The following is a 19,915-nucleotide window of genomic DNA, read 5'->3' as shown; positions in this document are numbered from 1 at the left end:
CCTGACTGTTCAGACTCCCAACCACGTTCTCTTCTCAGACGCATCGGACGTAGGCTGGGGTGCGACCTTAGGCGGTAGGGAATGCTCGGGATTATGGAACTCGCGTCAAAGGACAATGCATTTTAACTGCAAGAAGCTTCTGGCAGTAAGTCTGACCTGGAAAAGCTTCAGGTCTCTCCTTCAAGACAAAGTAATGGAGGTCAACACGGACAACTCCCTGCTTTGATGTTCATCTCCTAGCAAGGAGGGACCTACTCTCTGACATGGTGCGAGTTCGCTAGTGACCTCCTCTCCTGTTCAACAGGTCTTGACTTTTCACTAGTAACAATTTCTTCCAAGGCAACTTGAATGTCTTAGCAGTTTGTCTCAGTAGGAAGGGACAATAATTCCAACATATTGGACCCTCCACAGAGATGTATGCAAGAGACTTTGGGTCACTTGGGGCCATCCAACCATGGATCTCTTCGCAACCTCGATGTCCAAGAGGCTCTCAACAGACCCAGCAGTGGTTCTTTTAGATGCCTTTCTACTAGATTAGTCTCATCTAGATCTATATGCATTCCCTCCGTTCTAGTTTGTCAACAAGGTACTGCAGAAGTTCGCCTCTCACGTTGGGACAAAGTTGACACTAGTTGCTTCCCTCTGGCCCGCGAGAGAATAACTTACCGAGGTACTTCGATGGCTAGTAGACGTTCCCAGAACTCTTCCCCTAAGGGTGGACCTGCTACGTCTGCCACGCGTAAGAAGGTACTCCAAGGCCTCCACGCTCTTCATCTCACTGCCTTCAGAGTATCGAAAGACTCTCGAGAACTAGAGGTTTTTCGAAGGAGGCAACCAGAGCGATTGTTAGAGCAAGGAGAACATCCACCCTTAGAGTCTACCAATCGAAGTGGGGAATCTTCCTAAACTGGTGCAAGTCAGTATCCGTATCCTCGACCAGTACCTCTGTAACTCAAATAGCTGACTTCCTCTTATATCTGAGAAAAGAGCGATCTCTTTCAGCTCCCACTTTCAAGGGTTACAGAAGCTTGTTTGCATCAGTCTTCCGTCACAGAGGCTTAGATCTTTTTAACAATAAAGATCTACAGGACCTCCTTAAGTCTTTTGAGACCACGAAGGAGCGTCGTTTGGTTACACCTGGTTGGAATTTAGACGTGGTTCTAAGATTCCTTATGTTAGACAGGTTCGAACCACTTCAATCAGCCTCCCTGAAAGATCTCACCTTTAAGACTCTTTTCCTGATATGCTTTACCAGCTAAAAGAGTCAGTGAGATTCATGCCTTCAGCAAGAACATCGGATTTTCATCCGAAACGGCTACATGTTCTACATCTTGGTTTTCTAGCCAAACACGAGCTGCCTTCTCGGCCTTGACCAATATCGTTCGTTATTCCAAACTTATCGATATGGTTGGAAAGGAACTAGAAAGAGTATTATGTCCTGTAGAGCTCTTAAGTTCTTTTTTAAAAACCTTTATGAGGCCCGTCTGAAGCTTTATGGTGTTCAGTTAAGAATTCATCTTTGCCTATGTCAGAGAATTCTTTATCCTATTATTTTCAGACTGTTAATACGAGAAGCTCATTCCCTTCTGAATGAGGAAGACCAAGCTTGGCTGAAGGTAAGGACACACGAAGTTAGAGCTATCACAACTTCCGTGACCTTTTAATAAATAGATCTCTGCAAAATATTTTCGACGCAACCTTTTGGAAAAGCTAATCAGTGTTCGCGTCTTTTATCTTAAGAATGTCCAGTCTCTTTACAAGAACTGCTACACTCTGGGACCATTCGTAGCAACGAGTGCAATAGTGGTGGGGGCTCCACCACTACAATTCCCTAATTCCAGAACCTTTTTAATCTTTCTCTTGAAATATTTCTGGGTTGTCCGGAAGGCTAAGAAGCCTTCCGCATCCTGGTTGATTTGGCGGGTGGTCAAATTCTTTCTTGAGAAGCGCCTAGATTAGAGGTTGTGATGAGGTCCTTTAGTATGGGTTGCAGCCCTTAATACTTCAGCACCTAGGAGTCGCTCAGCATCCTAAGAGGATCGCTAGGCTCAGTAAGGAAGACGTACTTAAAAAGGCAGAGTAATGGTTCAAGTCGACTTCCTTACCAGGTACTTATTTATTTTATGTTTGTTATTTTGAATAACGGCTAAAATAAGATACGGGATACTTAGCTTCTTTGTTAACATGTATGCTGGTCTCCACCCACCACCCTGGGTGTGAATCAGCTACATGATCATCGGGTAAGATTAATATTGAAAAATGTTATTTTCATTAGTAAAATAAATTTTTGAATATACTCACCCGATGATCATGAATTTAAGGACCCGCCCTTCCTCCCCATAGAGAACCAGTGGACCGAGGAGAAAATTGAGTTCTTGTTGACAAGAAGTACTTGAGTACCTGCTCACAGATGGCGCTGTTGTGTACACCCCCACCTGTATAGCGATCGCTGGCGTATCCCGACCGTAGATTTCTGTCGGGCAACAGAGTTGACAGCTACATGATCATCGGGTAAGTATATTCAAAAATTTATTTTACTAATGAAAATAACATTTTTCCGCGATCCCTGGTTGACAGACAACATAGGATTGTTTATCTCCATTGAAAGCACTGCAAGTCTATTTAGTCTTTCTGAATTCAGAGTGCTCCTTAGAAAAGTTTTTATTAGTTTCATTGTTGAAAAGCATCGTTCTGCCTCTCGTAGTCAAGGGAATTGTCAAGAAAACCGAAAAATTGTAAAATAAATGAAAAAAATTAATCAAATAGAATAGCTTGAAGTAGGATATTAATCTCATTCTACACATTATTATATTAAAGAATATCCGGTATAGTACACAGTTTTCAAGCACAACACCTGTGGAGTAAAAAAAAATAATTACCCTCCACCGACACGCCAAAATCAGCAGTTTTCTCTCTCTCCGTCCGTGGTTCAGACTCGCCCGTAGCTTCCTGCATGCATGCGTACAAGAGCCAAACAACCCCCAGTTGGAACATAGAAGTGCACAGTTCCATACAAAGATTCTTTTTTTTTTTTTATGTATAAAGGGAAGGATGGCGACTGACATTGAGGTTAAGGATTATACTGTATATTGTACAAGTACAGAATAAAGAATGAATTAAAGAAAAAGTCAAGGAGACATCAGTCTCGGCATTGTTCAGCGTTGCGAAAACTATCTTGCCCTGCTCCAAAGGTAGTCTAGATTCCTTCGCCTTTTCTGACCGCAGGAAGGTGTCCTTCGGGGAAACTTCCAGCTAAGAGAGACTCCCATTAGTCTCTCCAACATTGTGGGCCTCCAGCCTTGAAGCAACATAGCCCCCCAGACAACACCCAGTTCCTTTCCCAATGGGAAGGCCTGTACCCGTCTTGGTACCTCCTGAAGTACCAAAGCGTAGGGATTCGCGCTGCCTTAAGGACGCTCCTTCCAGCACATCGGGAGCCTGCGCCCCCATGGCTTAATGCATTAATAAAGGTAATGCGTCGAGCTGTGACAGGGGTCAATCCCCGTTCCCAGTTGTTAGGCGGCACCCCCAGGATTACCTTGATGCCACCTCTCATCCCAGGTCTTTCTCCCCCTGCTGATCCCAGGGGAACCTCTCAGGACTCTGCTCTGGCAAAAACTCCACATGAGGAAGAGAACACCCCTCCTCGCAAAAGACCCAGGGAAGAGAGGCCTCAAGAACCACAGGGAAGTCCACTCCTGTTTAAGTCCCCACAGGCAAGACCTAAAGGGAAGAGGAAGAGAATTAGACCTTCTCCTCTCAAAGAGGGCCAGACAATTCTTACACGGACTCGTTCTGCCTAACTCCAGCAGAGATCGTACCAAGGGAGGTTATTCAGCCCTCCCAGGGTGAGGCAATTCCTTTACCGGCGGAATCCCATCTCTCCCGCTGGCCAGTGGTGACCGCAAGGCCTACACTGATAAAGGAACCCCAGCCGCAGAGCAGGGAATCGAAAGATTTATTTGTTATCCCAAAATCTTCGGCTAGACCTTCCTTTTCACGAACTGAGTGTTAGGGAATACCGAGTACTTCCTTGGGAATTACCCAGCCCTTTTTTGATTTAGATGACAACTATAACCCACTCCGGGCTCCTATGGATGAGGGCTCGGAAGGGGATGAGAAAGATGATTATGAGGACGATATTATGCTACCTGACCCAAAATGACGAAGGCAGAGCAGAAGGAGACAGAACGTCTTCTGGCAAGTGTTGGCCTGCATCTGAACCATCAATGAGCTGCCAGATCCATCGGCGGCCCCTCTTGAAGGTAAGGATTCGGTCCTAGACCAGGTCTTTGACACTCAGAGATCACTGAAGGCCAGTGCAGCTTTGCCCTGGTCAGGGGCATTGAAGTGTGCCAAACAGAAGGCTGTTTCTCAGACTACTGGGTCATTTTCCTCCCTCCGCGCTAACTCCTCCTTCAAACTTCTCCCGCTGCCATTTTTAATGCAGCGGAGGTATTATGAAATCCTCAGCGAGCCATTGCTAGTATTGCCTTTCGAGGGGGATATCCTTTGATAAACTAACGAGACTACCTGTCTCGTTCTCGTCTTTCGAGGTTGTTCTGAACCAGGAAAAGGTCACGAGGTATGCCATGCAGGCTACCTCATGGTTAGATTTCTAATTGGGATTGGGGGGACAATTGGTCAGGTCTCAGGACTGGTCCAAGCAGTCTACCAGGAAGTCTATGGAGTTTCTTATTATCTGGCACTCGGGCCATCGAGTTCCTGTCTCATCAGGTGGTGAATCTTTGGGCCAACACCATCCTAAGGAGACAGAACGCAGTAATAACGAAGTTCTATAGGCAACTTCCTCAGGCCAAGGTAGCAAGAGTCAGGAACACCCCCTTCGAGGGGAGTGCATTATTTAATCCTGAGGACGTCAAGCGGAAGTCCAACACGGACTCTCTCATTCACAAGGCCTTGACCTTAAGACCTCAACCTTCTCAGCCACATAGGAATCCAGCTCCTAGACCACCGACAAAAAAGGCTAGAGACCCTAGACAGTGGGGTCAAAAGGCATCCCATAAGCCTTTCTGAGGGAAGAAGTCCTTCCATGGAGGCAGAAGTAGGCGAGGGTCTGGCCAAGGCCGACCCCGCTAGGACGGGCAATCCTCCCATATGTTCACCTGTGGAGGGACGCCTGAACAGCCGATGGTAGAGGTAGCTTCACCATGGGGTCGAATCTTGGACAGTCGAGGTGATCTATTCCCGTTCACACTATCTCTCCCTCCACTGATTCAAGTGCCTCTCCCATGAGACTCCTATGCGAAGAGATTCGCAAGGGAGTCAGCCCTTCAGGGCGAAGTCCAGACTATGTTGGAGAAGGGAGCTCTCCAAGAGGTCTGCAATGGGTCCCCAGGCTTTTACAGTCGTCTCTTTCTTGTAGGAAAGGCATCTGGAGGCTGGAGACCAGTCATCGATCTCTCTCTGCTGAACAAGTTTGTCCAGCAAACTTTGTTCAGGATGGAAGACTCAAACGGTCAGGCATGCTATCAGACCGAAAGAATTCATTTCCACAGCACTTCAGGCTTTCTCGAGAGTTTTCACCCATGTGTTAGTATGGGCCCACAGACTCGTCATCTGTCGCCTAAGGTATCTGGACGGCTGGGTGATTCTGGCAGACTCGAAGGCGGCCCTTCTCCGCCATCGAGACGAGCTTCTAAGGTTTTGCCAAGATCTGGGGATCATAGTAAACCTCAAGAAGTCTCATTTGTTCCCCTTTCAAAAACTGGTATACGTAGGTATGCTATTAGACACCATAAGGCACAAAGCATATCCATCAGACAAAAGGATTCGGAGGCTGAAAAAGGTAGCAAAGCCCTTCCTCAGACGAGAAGAGCTCCCAGCGCAGAGCTGGGTACATCTGCTCGGTCACCTCTTTTCTCTGGTTCGTTTAGATCCCAACAGCCATCTCAGGATGAGATCTCTCCAGTGGCGGCTGAAATCCCAATGGGAAACTCTAGTCCGAATAGGGTAAGAGGAACGGATGGGATCTCAGATGGTGGCAGTCAGACCTAAACCTCTGCAAAGGGGTCAATATTCTCGTTCTCCCCCCGGAATTGATGCTCTTTTCAGATGCGTCAAAAGAAGGGTGGGAGGCCCACATGCTACACCACACCACCTCTGGCCATTGGTCTGAATCCAAAAGGAATCAGCATATAAACCTCCTGGAAATGAGGGCCACCTTCCTTGCCCTCAAATAGTTCCACTGGTTTCTGGCAGGGGATTCTGGTGTGTTGATGAGCAACAACACCACAGTACAGTAGTTGCTTATCTTAACAAGCAAGGAGGTGCCTTATCACTGCAGCTATGCCATCTAGCAGTAGATATACTCAGATGGGCAGAAGACAACTAGGTGTCCCTATTGTCTGTCTTCATTCTGGGCAAACAGAATATGCTAGCGGACAGTCTGAGCAGAGCTACTCAGATAGTGAGCTCCGAGTGGTCTTTGAATCATCTAGTAGCCAACAAAGTCCTGACTTTGTGGGGTTCCCCAACTGTGGATCTGTTTGCAACGGCCCTGAATTTCAGCTCCTGTTGTACTGCGCCTCAGTCCTGGACTGCCAGGCTCTTTGGCAAGATGCATTCCAACATCAATGGGAGAATTTGGACGTGTATGTGTTCCCCCCACTTTGTCTGATGAGGAAAGTCCTCAACCAAGTACGAGTAAGCAAGAACGATTATAGCTCCGCTGTGGCATCATGCAGAATGGTTTCCGGACCTTCTGCAACTCCTCACGGAGACTCCAAGGGAACTCCCTCCATGACCCGATCTACTCGAACAACCACATGCAAAAATCTACCACAGAACCGTAGCTTCGCTTTGGCTTCAGGCTTGGAGATATTCCAGCACCTCCTCTCACAGAGAGGCTTTTCGCAACGAGTTGCAGAAAGGATGACTGGACAGTCAGTCTACCAAGCAAAGTGGTCAGTGTTTTGTGGTTGGTGTTGTGGAAGGGGTATCTCTCCACTCGATACCGCTGTTCCAATCATAGCAGAGTTCCTTGTACACCTTCAGGTAGAAATGTTTCTCGGTTTCGGCAGTCAAAGACTACCGCTCAGCCTTGAGTCTCGTCTTTAAACTGAAAGGAGTAGATATATCCATCTCGTTGAAACTTTCCTTACTCATATGGAGTTATGAGGTTACTTGACCCCAGTCGGAATTTAGACCTCCTACTTGGAACGTGGTTCGGGTCCTCCAGGCAACTAATCGCCACCTCACATGGAAAAAGGTGTTCTTACTTGCCTTGGCCTCGGCTAAAAAAATCAGCGAACTCCACGGTCTATCCTCTTGACATCTCCCACTCAAGGAGATGGGGAGAAGTAATTCTCAGCTACGTCTCTGAGTTTATTGCTAAGACTCAAAATCTGGGTGTGCTGGACAGTAGGTTCGTCCCATTTAGGATAGAGAATCTTCGTTCTGTAACCGAAGATCCAGACCAACTGTTACTTTGTCCAGTAAGGTGTTTGAGGCATTATTTTAAATGATGAGCAGTAGCTCAACCCCATGTGCAGGCTTTTTATGTCAGCATGAGGAAGGTCAAGAGGAGGGTTACTAACAATTCCATTTCCTTTTGGATAAGGAAAACGATTGAGTTCGCCCTCAATCCTGACCTTCCTCCTACCAAATGACCCAGAGCTCATGACGTCAGAGACACTGCAACATCCCTGGCGTTCAGAAAGACCTACTCTGTGGCACAGGTATTACAAGGGGGCGTGTGGAAACATCAGACGTTCACCGCCCACTACCTGCAAGACATGACCCATAGGAACCTGGACACAATTTCCATATTTCCTGTGCTGGCTGCACAGCGAATGGTCTAAACATCTCAAGCTCCTTGTTGGACAAGTAGAGGGTTGAGGGCTGAAGTTACCCTGGTTAGTTTGGGGTGAATGAGTAGAATGACTGGATTCCTTTCACTTTCTCCCCCCCCCCTGGGAAAAACAGCATCGTTATCCCTCAACAAGCTGACCTCACCTCTCTGCAGGTAAGATTCATTTCTCTTGTGTATCCTAAGTCTAGAAATAATACTTGTTGCATCCCCAATACCTCTTTGAGGGAGGGTATTGGGTAAAGTCTAATGAACCTCGGGTCTGTAATGAGTTCCTATGCTAAGACAATTCGCGTTGCTAGCGTCACAAATACACAAACTTCTGCAGGCCGCTAGGGAAGCTTGCCCCTGTAGGGCATAGCACAAATTTAGCGAGGGTGGAATTCCACTACTTCGGGTAACTGAATCAGGGAAAACCCCGGGACAATTACTAAAGCCAGTTGGTAAAGGACTTCCTCCCTCCTAAGAGTGAGTCTATCCTATATAAATAGTGGAAGTGTTTGCACTGGAACAAATGACAAATTTGTAATACAGTACTGTAATATGTATTTTTGCTAGCACACGAACACAACGCTATTTATACACATTGGCCCACCACTCTGTCCCACAGAAGTCCTGCCAGTAAGCAAAGTGGTTACTCACCATACGTATGTGAGTGAGCGGGGTAGCCGGGCTACCCCACTCCCACCCGCTAACTAGCGGGTGCGGTAGTTATGCCTCACTAACATTAACATGGCTACTTCAACTTTGCCGAAAACAATATACCCATATAAATAGTGTTGTGATTGTGCTAGGGAAATTAAATTATAACAAATACTGGGTCATTTTTTTCTTGACCTTTCTTCCAATTTAAATGTAGGGCACCTATACATAAGCTAGCTATTAAGACCATACTCTTACGTGGAAAGTCTAGAAGTGTCAGAAAATAATGGTGTAAAACTGAGATTTTACATGGTGGAAACTTTATAAGTTAATTATTGTTAGTAAGACCCACTGGAATGTTACATATTTTTAAATATTTAACTTAGCCGGTGAATATATAATAGCTGCAACTCTGTTGCTCGACAGACAAAAAACAGTAAAAACTCGCCAGCGATCGCTATACAGGTTGCGGGTGTGCCCACCAGCGCCAACTGTCGGCCAGATACCACTCTCGATGTAAACAAAGACTCAATTTCTTCTCTGTCGACGTGTCGACAAGACGTACTTTTACTTGCTGTAGAACCTGGAGTTTTCTCAACATATTTGGTGAAGTACTTCATTTTGGTTTGAGCTTTCGCAGTGTAGGTGTTTTATCTTCATCTTAAATCTTGAACTCGTTTTTGGATAGATTTAATTTTTGATGACAAAGAGAGTATGGACTTTCTTTGACTTTTAAATGGCCGACCCTTCCCTTAGACGGAAGTGTGTTTAGGCTTTTAGCAATTATCTTATCACGTTATAAATTAATTATAGATTTTCCTCTATATATTTTATATCTCACCGCCTTTATTAGGCCTCTTCGATTAACTTTCCATTTATAATAAACATAAAAATAAATTTTAATGATTTGTTTATATGCGACCTTTCCTGAGAGTAGGCGGTCCTAACTTGGAAACCGAAGTTAAACAACGTTGAGCCCTTTTCAATCATAATTGCTTTTAAAGAGCTAATGATTTAAAACTTTTTGAATTAATATTTTTAATAAATATTTTATGAAAGATTTTTTTTGAATAGTCTTCGTACTGTTTTCAAAGATGAACTAACGTTTAGTTTATTTATGCTACGCAGTTTGCGCTCTATCGTTACGATAGAGAGAGAGTGTATCACGGTTTCACTTTGCAGAAAGAATAAATCGATTCTGACGTTTTGTTCATTCTTCTTTCAAAGCTTAAATGTTTTAAATTCTATTTTAAAGGAACTTTTTAATTGAAAAACCTTTCAGTTTTTCCTTTGGTCAAATAACATTTTTTTTTGACGAAACGTAATTGGGCTCTTCTCTTAGGTGCGAAATCAAGAGAGAGAGAGAGAGAGAGAGAGAGATAGATAGAGACGGAGGGAGAGAGAGGAGAGAAAACGTTCCGTTCAAGCGGGTAACGTTGTTCTCGAGTTACTCTCGTCCCTAGTCTCTGTGCGGGGAGAAAGGATAAAACGTTTTTAGTTTTATTCTCGTCCCCAGGCAATGTACGGTGAGAGATTGAAAACGTAGTTTTGAATGAACTAGTGTTTAGTCTCTTCCCCAGCCACTGAATTTTTTATCTTAAAAGATGTTTACTGTGTTTTGCTGGTATTAATGTGCTTGCATTATACGACTGATTTCGCATTTACTACCTTTTGATGAGGGTAGAATTGCGTGCTTCAGGTAGAAATCAGTAAAAGTTTCGATTTCAGTGAAATAAGTGCAAACAGAAAATCGTAGTGATAAAGTGATATTGCGCAAAGTGTTACAGTGTTGCGTAACCGAGGGTTCGTCTGTTCATGCCTGTCGTTCACCTAGTCTGGGACCTCTTGCAAGCTCCCAAGCCCAGGGGAGAAGTAATGTCGTACGACTTATGGGTTCGAGAGGCCTTGATCAGCGAACAGACGTTCCCTCTATAGTATCAGGTGTATCTTACCAAGATCTCCCCTACCATAAGGCGAGAGAGACAATTTTCTCCTCGTCATCCGAAGGCTTTTCGCATAAGAAACCTGAAACAAGGTTTCGAGGCCCTTAAGCGAAAGTCAGTCCTTTCAGGACAGGTCCAGTGTCCTGGTTGTAGCCATTAGGACAGCTCTGACCCTATGCAGTCATCGGAAAACTGCTCGCCGCCTAACAAAAGCGTAACACAGACTCCGAGAGTCTTATTGTTGGCAAGGTTTTGTGGTCACAGACGTTACCCTCGTCTCTTACCGCAACCATTTCCGTTGATCCTAAATGGGTTGTACGGCAAGACATGCAGAATAAGCTTGCCTCCCTTATGGAAGACTATTCTGCCGATTAGTACGTTGAGCCTAGCCATTTATCTCATCGAGATCCTGGCTTTCAGCCAACCTAACGTTCCTTTGTGCGTCCTGGTGACGTTGGCGTAGCTAAGTCACGTCAGTCAGGTTGTTTAGAACCACACTCGATGCGGTCTCGTGTGGATTTTCAGCCACATTTGGACGTTAGGCCACTTGCTAATGCTCCTGTTGACGTTCAGGACGTTCGCTAACAATCGGAGTTGACTTGTTTTGACACTGTGCGTCAACCTCCGCATTCTAGAGTTGTTTTGACTGCTCAATCTAGGTGGTCAAAGCAGTCTCGAGTGGACGTCCTCACGCACCTGTTGTTGTTGACAGTTCACAGACTGTCAAGCAGTTACATGACGTTGCGTCCTGGTCTCTCTCACCTGTTGTTGTTGACAGTTCACAGACTGTCAAGCAGTTACATGACGTTGCGTCCTGGTCCACTACTAATGCACCAGTGCGTGTGGACTCTGCTTGTAAAGCATTGCCACCACGGTAGGTCTCTCCCTTGCTTGAGACTCAGCTATTATCGGACAAGGTTCCTTTAGATGAGGAAGTTGCTGTTCCCCCTCCTACTGATATTCCCTTGAGGACTCTGTCAGACGGAGAGGAGCCTAAAGCTGCTTAGCCCTCTATGGACTTTAATCCAATCATGCTGATTTTTAAGGATCTTTGTCCGGATCTTTTTGTAACTGCTGCTCCTCGTTCGCCTAAACGTCAGAGCTTACACTAGGCCTAGCTACTTCGAAGCCGTTGTTTTATAAGCTAGTGCTCTCTCGCTCTCCTAGAGAGCTTTACGTTTGCTAGGCGACTGGTTTATCACCAGGAGGAGTTTGGGGGATACAGCCTTTGCTTTCCCTTCTTTTAAACTGGCTTATAGAGCGAGAGTCTGATATGACTCGAGAGAAGTACTCGGCTTGGGAGTTCCTGCCTCTGCCCAGATAGACTTATAAAATCTCGTAGACTCTCCCTGGCGCCTGGCCAGGAGACGTTCCAAGATTTTACAGGTCAACTTCACAGCTGTTTTCGAGCCTTTGAAGTTTTGCTGTACAATTATATCATGCATAAACAAGGCTTTCAGGGATGGCTCCAATGATCTGACAGCCACGTTCTCTGCAGAGATAAGTCCCTCAGGGATAGCTCCATGATTTGGTAGCCATGTTCACTGCAGGAGTACGTAAGAGGCAAGTGCGCTCAATGTGTTCATTGTCAAGACAAACTTCGCGATGAAGTCTACCAGGCTGTCTTGACAGCATTTATGGAAGGCGACTGGATGGTCTCTCTCGACCTTCAGGAGGCATACTTCCACATTCCTATACACCCGGATTCCCAACCGTTTCTGAGGTTTGTTTACAGGAATGTGGGGTACCAGTTTCGAGCTATCAGAGATCAGAGCCTCCCTGTACTTGGACGACTGGCTTCTCAGAGCCTCTTCCAGTCATCGCTGTCTGAAGGATCTCAATTGGACTCTAGATCTGGCCAAGGAATTGGGACTCCTAGTCAATTTGGAAAAGTCACAGCTGGTCCCATCCCAAACTATTCTGTATTTAGGGATGGAGATTCACAGTCAAGTTTTTCGGGCTTTTCCGTCGGCCCCAGAATAGATCAAGCCCTGCTCTCCATCCAGAAGATGCTGAAGAAAGAACGCTGCTCAGTCAGGCTGTGGATGAGTCTGGTAGGGACGCTGTCATCCCTGGAGCAATTTGTATCATTAGGAAGACTACACCTCCGTCCTCTTCAATTCCATCTGGCTTTTCACTGGAAAAAGGACAAGACGCTAGAGGTGGTCTCGATCCCGATTTCCGAAAAGATAAAGTCTTGTCTGACTTGGTGGAAGGACAATATCAGCCTAAGAGAGGGTCTTCCCCTGGCAGTTCAGATACCCAACCACGTTCTCTTCTCGGAAGCATCGGACTTGGGCTGGGGCGCGACACTGGACGGTCGGGAATGCTCAGGTCTGTGGAACTCGAGTCAGAGGAGCATGCATATCAACTGCAAGGAGCTTTTGGCGGTTCATCTGGCCTTGAGAAGCTTCGAGTATCTCCTTCGAGGCAAAGTGGTGGAAGTAAACTCGGACAACACCACGGCCTTGGCGTACATCTCCAAACAGGGAGGTACCCACTCACTGACGTTGTACGAGATCGCAAGGGACCTGCTCATCTGGTCAAAAGATCGAGGCATCTCCCTAGTAACGAGGTTCATCCAGGGCGACTTGAACGTCCTAGCAGATTGTCTCAGTCGGAAAGGTCAAGTAATTCCAACCGAATGGACCCTCCACAAGGATGTGTGCAAGAGACTTTGGGCGACTTGGGGTCAACCCACCATAGATCTCTTTGCAACCTCACTGACCAAGAGGCTTCCAATCTATTGCTCTCCAGTCCCGGACCCAGCAGCAATACATATAGATGCCTTCCTCCTAGATTGGTCACATCTGGATCTTTACGCATTCCCACCATTCAAGATTGTCAACAAGGTACTGCAGAAGTTCGCCTCTCACGAAGGGACAAGGTTGACGTTAGTTGCTCCCCTCTGGCCCGCGAGAGAATGGTTCACCGAGGTACTTCGATGGTTAGTAGACGTTCCCAGAAGTCTTCCTCTAAGAGTAGACCTTCTACGTCAGCCGCACGTAAAGAAGGTACACCAAAGTCTCCACGCTCTTCGTCTGACTGCCTTCAGACTATCGAAAGACTCTCGAGAGCTAGAGGCTTTTCGAAGGAGGCAGCCAGTGCGATTGCTAGAGCATGGAGAGCGTCTACCATTAGAGTCTACCAATCGAAGTGGGAAGTCTTCCGAGACTGGTGCAAGTCAGTTTCTGTATCCTCGACCAGTACCTCTGTAGCCCAAATAGCTGATTTTCTCTTATACCTGAGAAAAGGACGATCCCTTTCAGCTCCCACTATCAAGGGCTATAGAAGCATGTTGGCATCGGTCTTCCGGCATAGAGGCTTAGGTCTGTCCAACAATAAAGATCTGCAAGACCTCCTTAAGTCTTTCGAGACCACTAAGGAGCGTCGTTTGGCTACTCCTGGGTGGAATTTAGACGTGGTCCTAAGATTCCTCATGTCAGACAGGTTTGAGCCTTTACAGTCAGCCTCCCTGAAAGATCTCACTCTTAAGACTCTTTTCCTGGTATGCTTAGCCTCGGCTAAAAGAGTCAGTGAGAGTTCTACTTAGCTCGTACTAAACCTTTACGAGGCCAATCTGAAGCGTTATGGTGTTCGGTTAAGAAACCATCCTTGCCTATGTCAAAGAATGCTTTGTCATGTTTTATCAGATTGTTAATACGAGAAGCTCATTCACACTTGAGTGAGGAAGACCGATCTTTGCTTAAGGTTAAGACGCACGAGGTTAGAGCTGTAGCAACTTCCGTGGCCTTTAAGCAAAATAGATCTCTGCAAAGTATCATGAACGCAACCTATTGGAGAAGCAAGTCAGTGTTCGCGTCATTTTACTTAAAAGATGTCCAGTCTCTTTACGAGAACTGCTACACACTGGGACCATTCGTAGCAGCGAGTGCAGTAGTGGGTGAGGGCTCAACCACTACAATTCCCTAATTCCATATCCTTTTAATCTGTCTCTTGAAATGTTTTAATGTTTTTATGGGTTGTCCGGAAGGCTAAGAAGCCTTTCGCATCCTGGTTGATTTGGCGGGTGGTCAAAGTCATTTCTTGAGAGCGCCCAGATTAGGGGTTTGATGAGGTCCTGTTGTATGGGTTGCAGCCCTTGATACTTCAGCTCCTGGGGGTCTGTCAGCATCCTAAGAGGATCGCTGGGCTCCGTAAGGAAGACGTACTTACAAGGCAGAGTAATCGTCTAAGTCGACTTCCTTATAGGTACCTATTTATTTTGGTTTTGTTATATTGATAACTGCCAAAATGAAATAAAAAACTCTTAGCTTATACGATGTAAACATATTTAACTCTGGTCTCTACCCACCTCCTTGGGTGTGAATCAGCTATTATATATTCACCGGCTAAGTTAAATATTTAAAAATGATATTTTAATTATAAAATAAATTTTTGAATATACTTACCCGGTGAATATATAAATTAAACGACCCTCCCTTCCTCCCCAATAGAGACGCAGTGGGATGAGAAGAAATTGAGTCTTTGTTTACATCGAGAGTGGTATCTGGCCGACAGTTGGCGCTGGTGGGCACACCCGCAACCTGTATAGTGATCGCTGGCGAGTTTTTACTGTTTTTTGTCTGTCGAGCAACAGAGTTGCAGCTATTATATATTCACTGGGTAAGTATATTCAAAAATCTATTTTATAATTAAGATATCATTTTTAAAGATTGATTTAGTTTAAAAGGTGCTTACTAGTGGTGGCTCGTGTATAAGCACTGCGGAATTACAGTACCCCTATTTTCTCTTGATGTCGATAACATTCAATGTCATTATTTTCCTTTCATTCTTTTTGTATACTTGTACAATATACAGTATAATACTTTAGCTTAATGTCAATATGAAAAAATGCAAAAATCTTTGTATGGAACTGTGCATTTCATAGCTCCATCTACGTACAGTATTTTTTATCTGTTGTGTGCATGTGCACTTCTGAAGCTGCAAGCGAGGCAAAGACGGAATGCGAGCACTGTCGCTCCTGCAATGCAGCCCGACCTTGGCCTGTTGGCGGAAGGCTGATATCTTTTTTACTTCATGTATGTTATGCTAGAAAACCCTGTTCAGTACGATATTCTTGAATGTGATAGAATTAGGTTATTGTCCTACTTTTAGCTATTTGATATCTTTTTTTTTTTTTTCTTCAGTTCTCTTGACAATTCCCATGACTACATCAGAAGCAGAACGCTGCTTTTCAACACTGAAAGCAATAAAAACTTTTCTAAGACGCACTATGAATTCGTTAAAACTAAATGCACTTGCAGTGCTTTCAATGCAAAAAAAAATTTCATCAGTTGTCATCCAGAGGTCAAAGAGAAAATTATTGATCTTTTCATGCAAATTAAAAGAAGAAGGATGGATTTCCTTTTTAAATGAATGGACTAAGCTTGAACAGTAGCAATTTAGGTTATAGTAAGTAAAAAGAATTGTTTGATTTTGTTCTTTTAGGATTCTATCAAGTTGCAGAATAAATTTTTCTATACCTGTTACTTTCCTTTTACACAATATTGAAAGAAAGGCTACAATTTTTCTGAAGCAGCAACCCCACTAATTTTAGTCACTAGCCTCCACTGGGGCTTACAAACATTTCCTAAATTGATCTTTTCAAAGTATTTGCATGCCACTTTATTTAATTTTAGTATGGTGATAAACTTTTATTTATCAACAGGAAATGCTGTCTCCTGATGTACCAGAGTTTGTGCCTCGCAATTTTCAAAATGTTGATTCTTCTAGTGGAGTGGGACATTTAGAGAATACAGTTTCTAAAGTCGCGCCGAACTCGTATTCACAGTCTCATCGTTATAGTTTAAATCATGGTGTATGTAACTCGGGTAGTTGGAGAAGGGAGCCAGCGGAAAAAGCAGAAAGTTTAAACAGATCCAAGAGTGGTCAAGGTGAAAACAAGTCAGATTCTTTTTCAAATAGCAAGTGGAGGAATGCGGGAAACAATGACTGGAACCGAGGAAAGTTAAAAGAAGAAGCATCATTAAATGAAAGGCAGAACGGGAGAGAAAAAAACAGACAACAGAGTATTCTTAGGCCTGATAATTATGAATTCTCTGGTAAGAATAAGAACTGGAGAGATAGGAACAAACAGGTGCAGAGCAGTGACAGAGGTAAAGGTTTGGAGCAACATGATGTGGAAGCACCATTTTCAAAGAGTAATGATACATTCTTGAAAGTGTCTGGGAGTGCTACTCAGAATATGCCAACTGAAAGTAATGCTTCACAGTCCAATAAGCTAAGACATTTCCCAGATAAGAATGATCCTCAGTTGAAACAATCAGATGCTGGATCCAAGCCATCTAGAGGGAATCGAGGCTCACAGATTGGGGGCTTAGTATTTTCCTCTCAATTTAGGCATCAAGATGATATAAGTTACAAAAAAGTGTTGAGTAGGAAGAATTTTATCGGAGATTCATTGGAAAAAGCTGATGCAATAGATAATGGTGCACTTTTTCAGTCCCAAGAGCAGTGGCCATCACTTTCAGTTACACATTCCCAGAACTCTTCAGCTAATCCTGTTAATGCCTGGATAAAAAATAATGACCAAAAACCAGCTTCATGGTCCAGACCTGGTCGCACTGATATAAATTTAAATTCAGGTCCATTACAGAAGGCAGTATCAGAAGGAACCAATAATGATAATGTGTATCCGAATTCAAACATTGTAGTCAAGAAGGAATGGAATCATAATGATGTAAATAATGGGAAGAATTTTCAAAAGAAGAATAAGAAAAATTATCAAAGCTATAATAAAACCTCAAAAGTGCTAAATTGTAAGACTGCTACCAACGCAAACAACTCTGAGGGAAACACAAGTGACACAAAAAAAATGTCAGAAAACTCAACATATTCTAAAGAAAAGGATGTTTTCAGTGAAAGTAATTCTGCTCATTGTTTCACCGATGTATCCTTGAATCAAAAGGCAGCACCTAACACGTCAGAATTAAAACCTGAGGTAATGCGTAGCTCTTCAACGGAGGGGGAATCATCTGAGTGGCAAGTACAAAAGAAGAAGAAGAATAAGGTAAAAGAGCAGTTGGAAAGTGCTTTGAAATCCACTGACAAAAGCATCACTTCTAATAAGGAAGCAAAGTTTAACAAAAGGGACTATTCACATAATAAATACGCAAAAAATTCTAAATATGATACCACAAAGAAAATCAATCTAAGTACAGGAGACAAAACTAAGAGGTGCCAATTAATAGGTGATAAATGTGACACTTATGATAATGGAAAGGAAAGGGTTAAGGTCTCTGTACATGAACATTCAGAAAAAAGGATTAATAAGTTTGTCAAGGCCAAAAATTATGACGGGATCCCCCGTACAAGTCATAAATCCACAAAAGCCAAGGGGGGGAATGATGTTAAGGAAACTGATTCAGTTGACAGCAAGTCTAAAGGCTCTTCTAGTTTGCAAAATAAAAAAAATTTGGAAAGCAATGACAGCAACTTCCAAAGATTTTTGGTCCCGTTGGCCGACAAAGACACTCTTGTGAAAGACGAAAAAGCAAAGAAGGCCAGTATAGAAAAGAAGGCAAAGATCAAGGAAGAAAAAATGAGAAAGAAAGAATTAAAGATTAAGAAGGCTCAGGCTAAACTGGCTTCTGACTCTAAAGTGACTATGGTTAGCAAAGAAACCTTAGAAATGATGTACCGGGGCCAATATCAGAACTCGGGGAAAATTGCTGGAAATGTTTCGAGAAATAAAGTTGATAATACCGAATCTGTTCATAGAAGGGGTGAGATTTTTCGGTACTCTCTTGAAAGTTATCCTGGTTTAATAGAACACCACCAGAATCAAGGAACTGAAGATGAAATGTCTCCAGTAAATGATGAAAGCCTTGAGCCCATCAGCTTGAGAAAAAGCCGTTCGGGTTGGAATGCAGGTGAAAAGAAAGGTGCTAAATTTCAAAATAGCCTCACAGGAAGAAAAACCAACGATACAGGATCCAGTTTTTCTTCTGAGGATGATAAAAGTAAAAGAGCAATTACATTTAATATTCACAATGCAGAGGGTAAATCAGAGTTATCTGTTCAAGAAAGTGTTTCTAGTTATAGTAAGGCTCTTCTAACTGCCGCTAGCAAAAAAATAGTTAAGCAGAAACCAACTCACGAAGTAAGCACCCCAAAAATAAATAACCCGAAGAAGAAAGTTAAAATTAAAGATGAAATGACGATTAATCTCTTCGATGCTGTAGCAATAAAAGTAAAAAAGAAGGATTCCTCGAATTTAAAAAATGTAAGTATGCCTGAGGCTTTATTCATTTCAAGTTCTGTATTATAAGTAATGTTCCAAAACATAGTTGTTCCATAACTGGAATACAAACCCACGCTATTTATTAGGGGTATAATTTGGGCTAAGCTGAAAGGGCCAGCCATAAAAATTTAGCGAGGGTTAATTACCCATCCCCACTAGTTAGCGGGTGTTGGGAGGGTAGCTCACTACCCCTCCCACTCACACCTGTGGTTGAGCTCACTTTGCTTTTGGCTCGGATGGTGAACGGTTGTTGCCGCTTTTTATCCTCGCAAATATTTGGAATCCCATTAATGCTATTTTGCTTTCTCTTTCAGTGTGTGTGGGTGTTAACTTCTGCCAGCCATACGTACCAGCCATGGTCCTGAGGGCTGCTCCTGCGGTACATTCATGTCCGCTGAGGAAACCGATCCTCACACCCTTTGCCCTACCTGCAGATGTCAAGGGTGTGATGTGGATAATAGGTGTACTGGGTGCCGGGAGTAGTCTGCCTCCCAGTGGGAAAAGTTTGGGCGACGGCAAAAGAAGTCCAAGCGGGACTCTTCCTTGAAGGCTTCTTCAAAGCAGAAAACACCCAAGGCTTCCTCTTCCGCTTCCCGACCTTCCTCCGAAGCTCCGAAGCTCCTGCTAGTTCAGCCTTCTCCGGGGGATTGTCGTGTAGTAGCACAGGCCACTTAACACCTGGACAACCTTGATCCTTGAGAGACGGTGTTGCTTCCCTTTGCAAAGCGGTCCTGCCTCTCCCCCCGGGGATCCATGACTCTCTCCCTTTTTACAGGTTTGGTCATCCTTGGGGTTACCTGGTCCGCCCTCCAAGGAGGCCCTGCTGCAGCTTCCTCACCGTGGCAGTAGCCTGTAGCGTTTGTCGACGTCGGAAGTGGATCCTGTGACCCATACCTACGTTGTGGTGTCAGAGGTGTCGTCTGCTGCCCATCCCGCCGACGTTCCTGACTCTTCTGACTAGTCCGCTGTTGCTGAAGACTGCGCTTCCCCCTGTCTCGAACATTCTTCAAGGGGGAAGCAAAGTTCTAGGCATGTCTCTCCTACGAGTTGTTTCTCCCCTTTGATGGGGTTCACTCATAGAGACTTCTCTTCGGAGGACTGCTGTTGAAGGGCAGCTTGCTGATCCCCCGGCCCCAAGAAGGCATCCTTCCCTATGTGATTGCCCTCTTCACCTCAGGGGTGCTCCTTCGCCATCAGTGAAGAGGTATCTTTTTGGCTTTTCAGCCTCGTCAT

General features: G+C 44.4%; 1 protein-coding gene across 1 annotated transcript in view; it reads left to right on the top strand.

Moving 5' to 3' along the window:
• Window positions 1–19,915, top strand: part of Sbp2 (SECIS-binding protein 2) — a 60,370-nt gene that overhangs the window by 6,201 nt on the left and 34,254 nt on the right. Inside the window, exon 2 of the mRNA XM_068362055.1 lies at window positions 16,088–18,664. Within this exon, the coding sequence (XP_068218156.1) occupies window positions 16,088–18,664 (2,577 nt within the window). The remainder of the gene's footprint in view (window positions 1–16,087; window positions 18,665–19,915) is intronic.

Source organism: Palaemon carinicauda, chromosome 38 (genome assembly GCF_036898095.1).
Source record: "Palaemon carinicauda isolate YSFRI2023 chromosome 38, ASM3689809v2, whole genome shotgun sequence".
NCBI classification, from domain to species: Eukaryota; Metazoa; Arthropoda; class Malacostraca; order Decapoda; family Palaemonidae; genus Palaemon; species Palaemon carinicauda.
The sequence above is the reverse complement of the archived record's forward strand: the minus strand, read 5'-3'. Positions and strand labels throughout refer to the sequence as shown.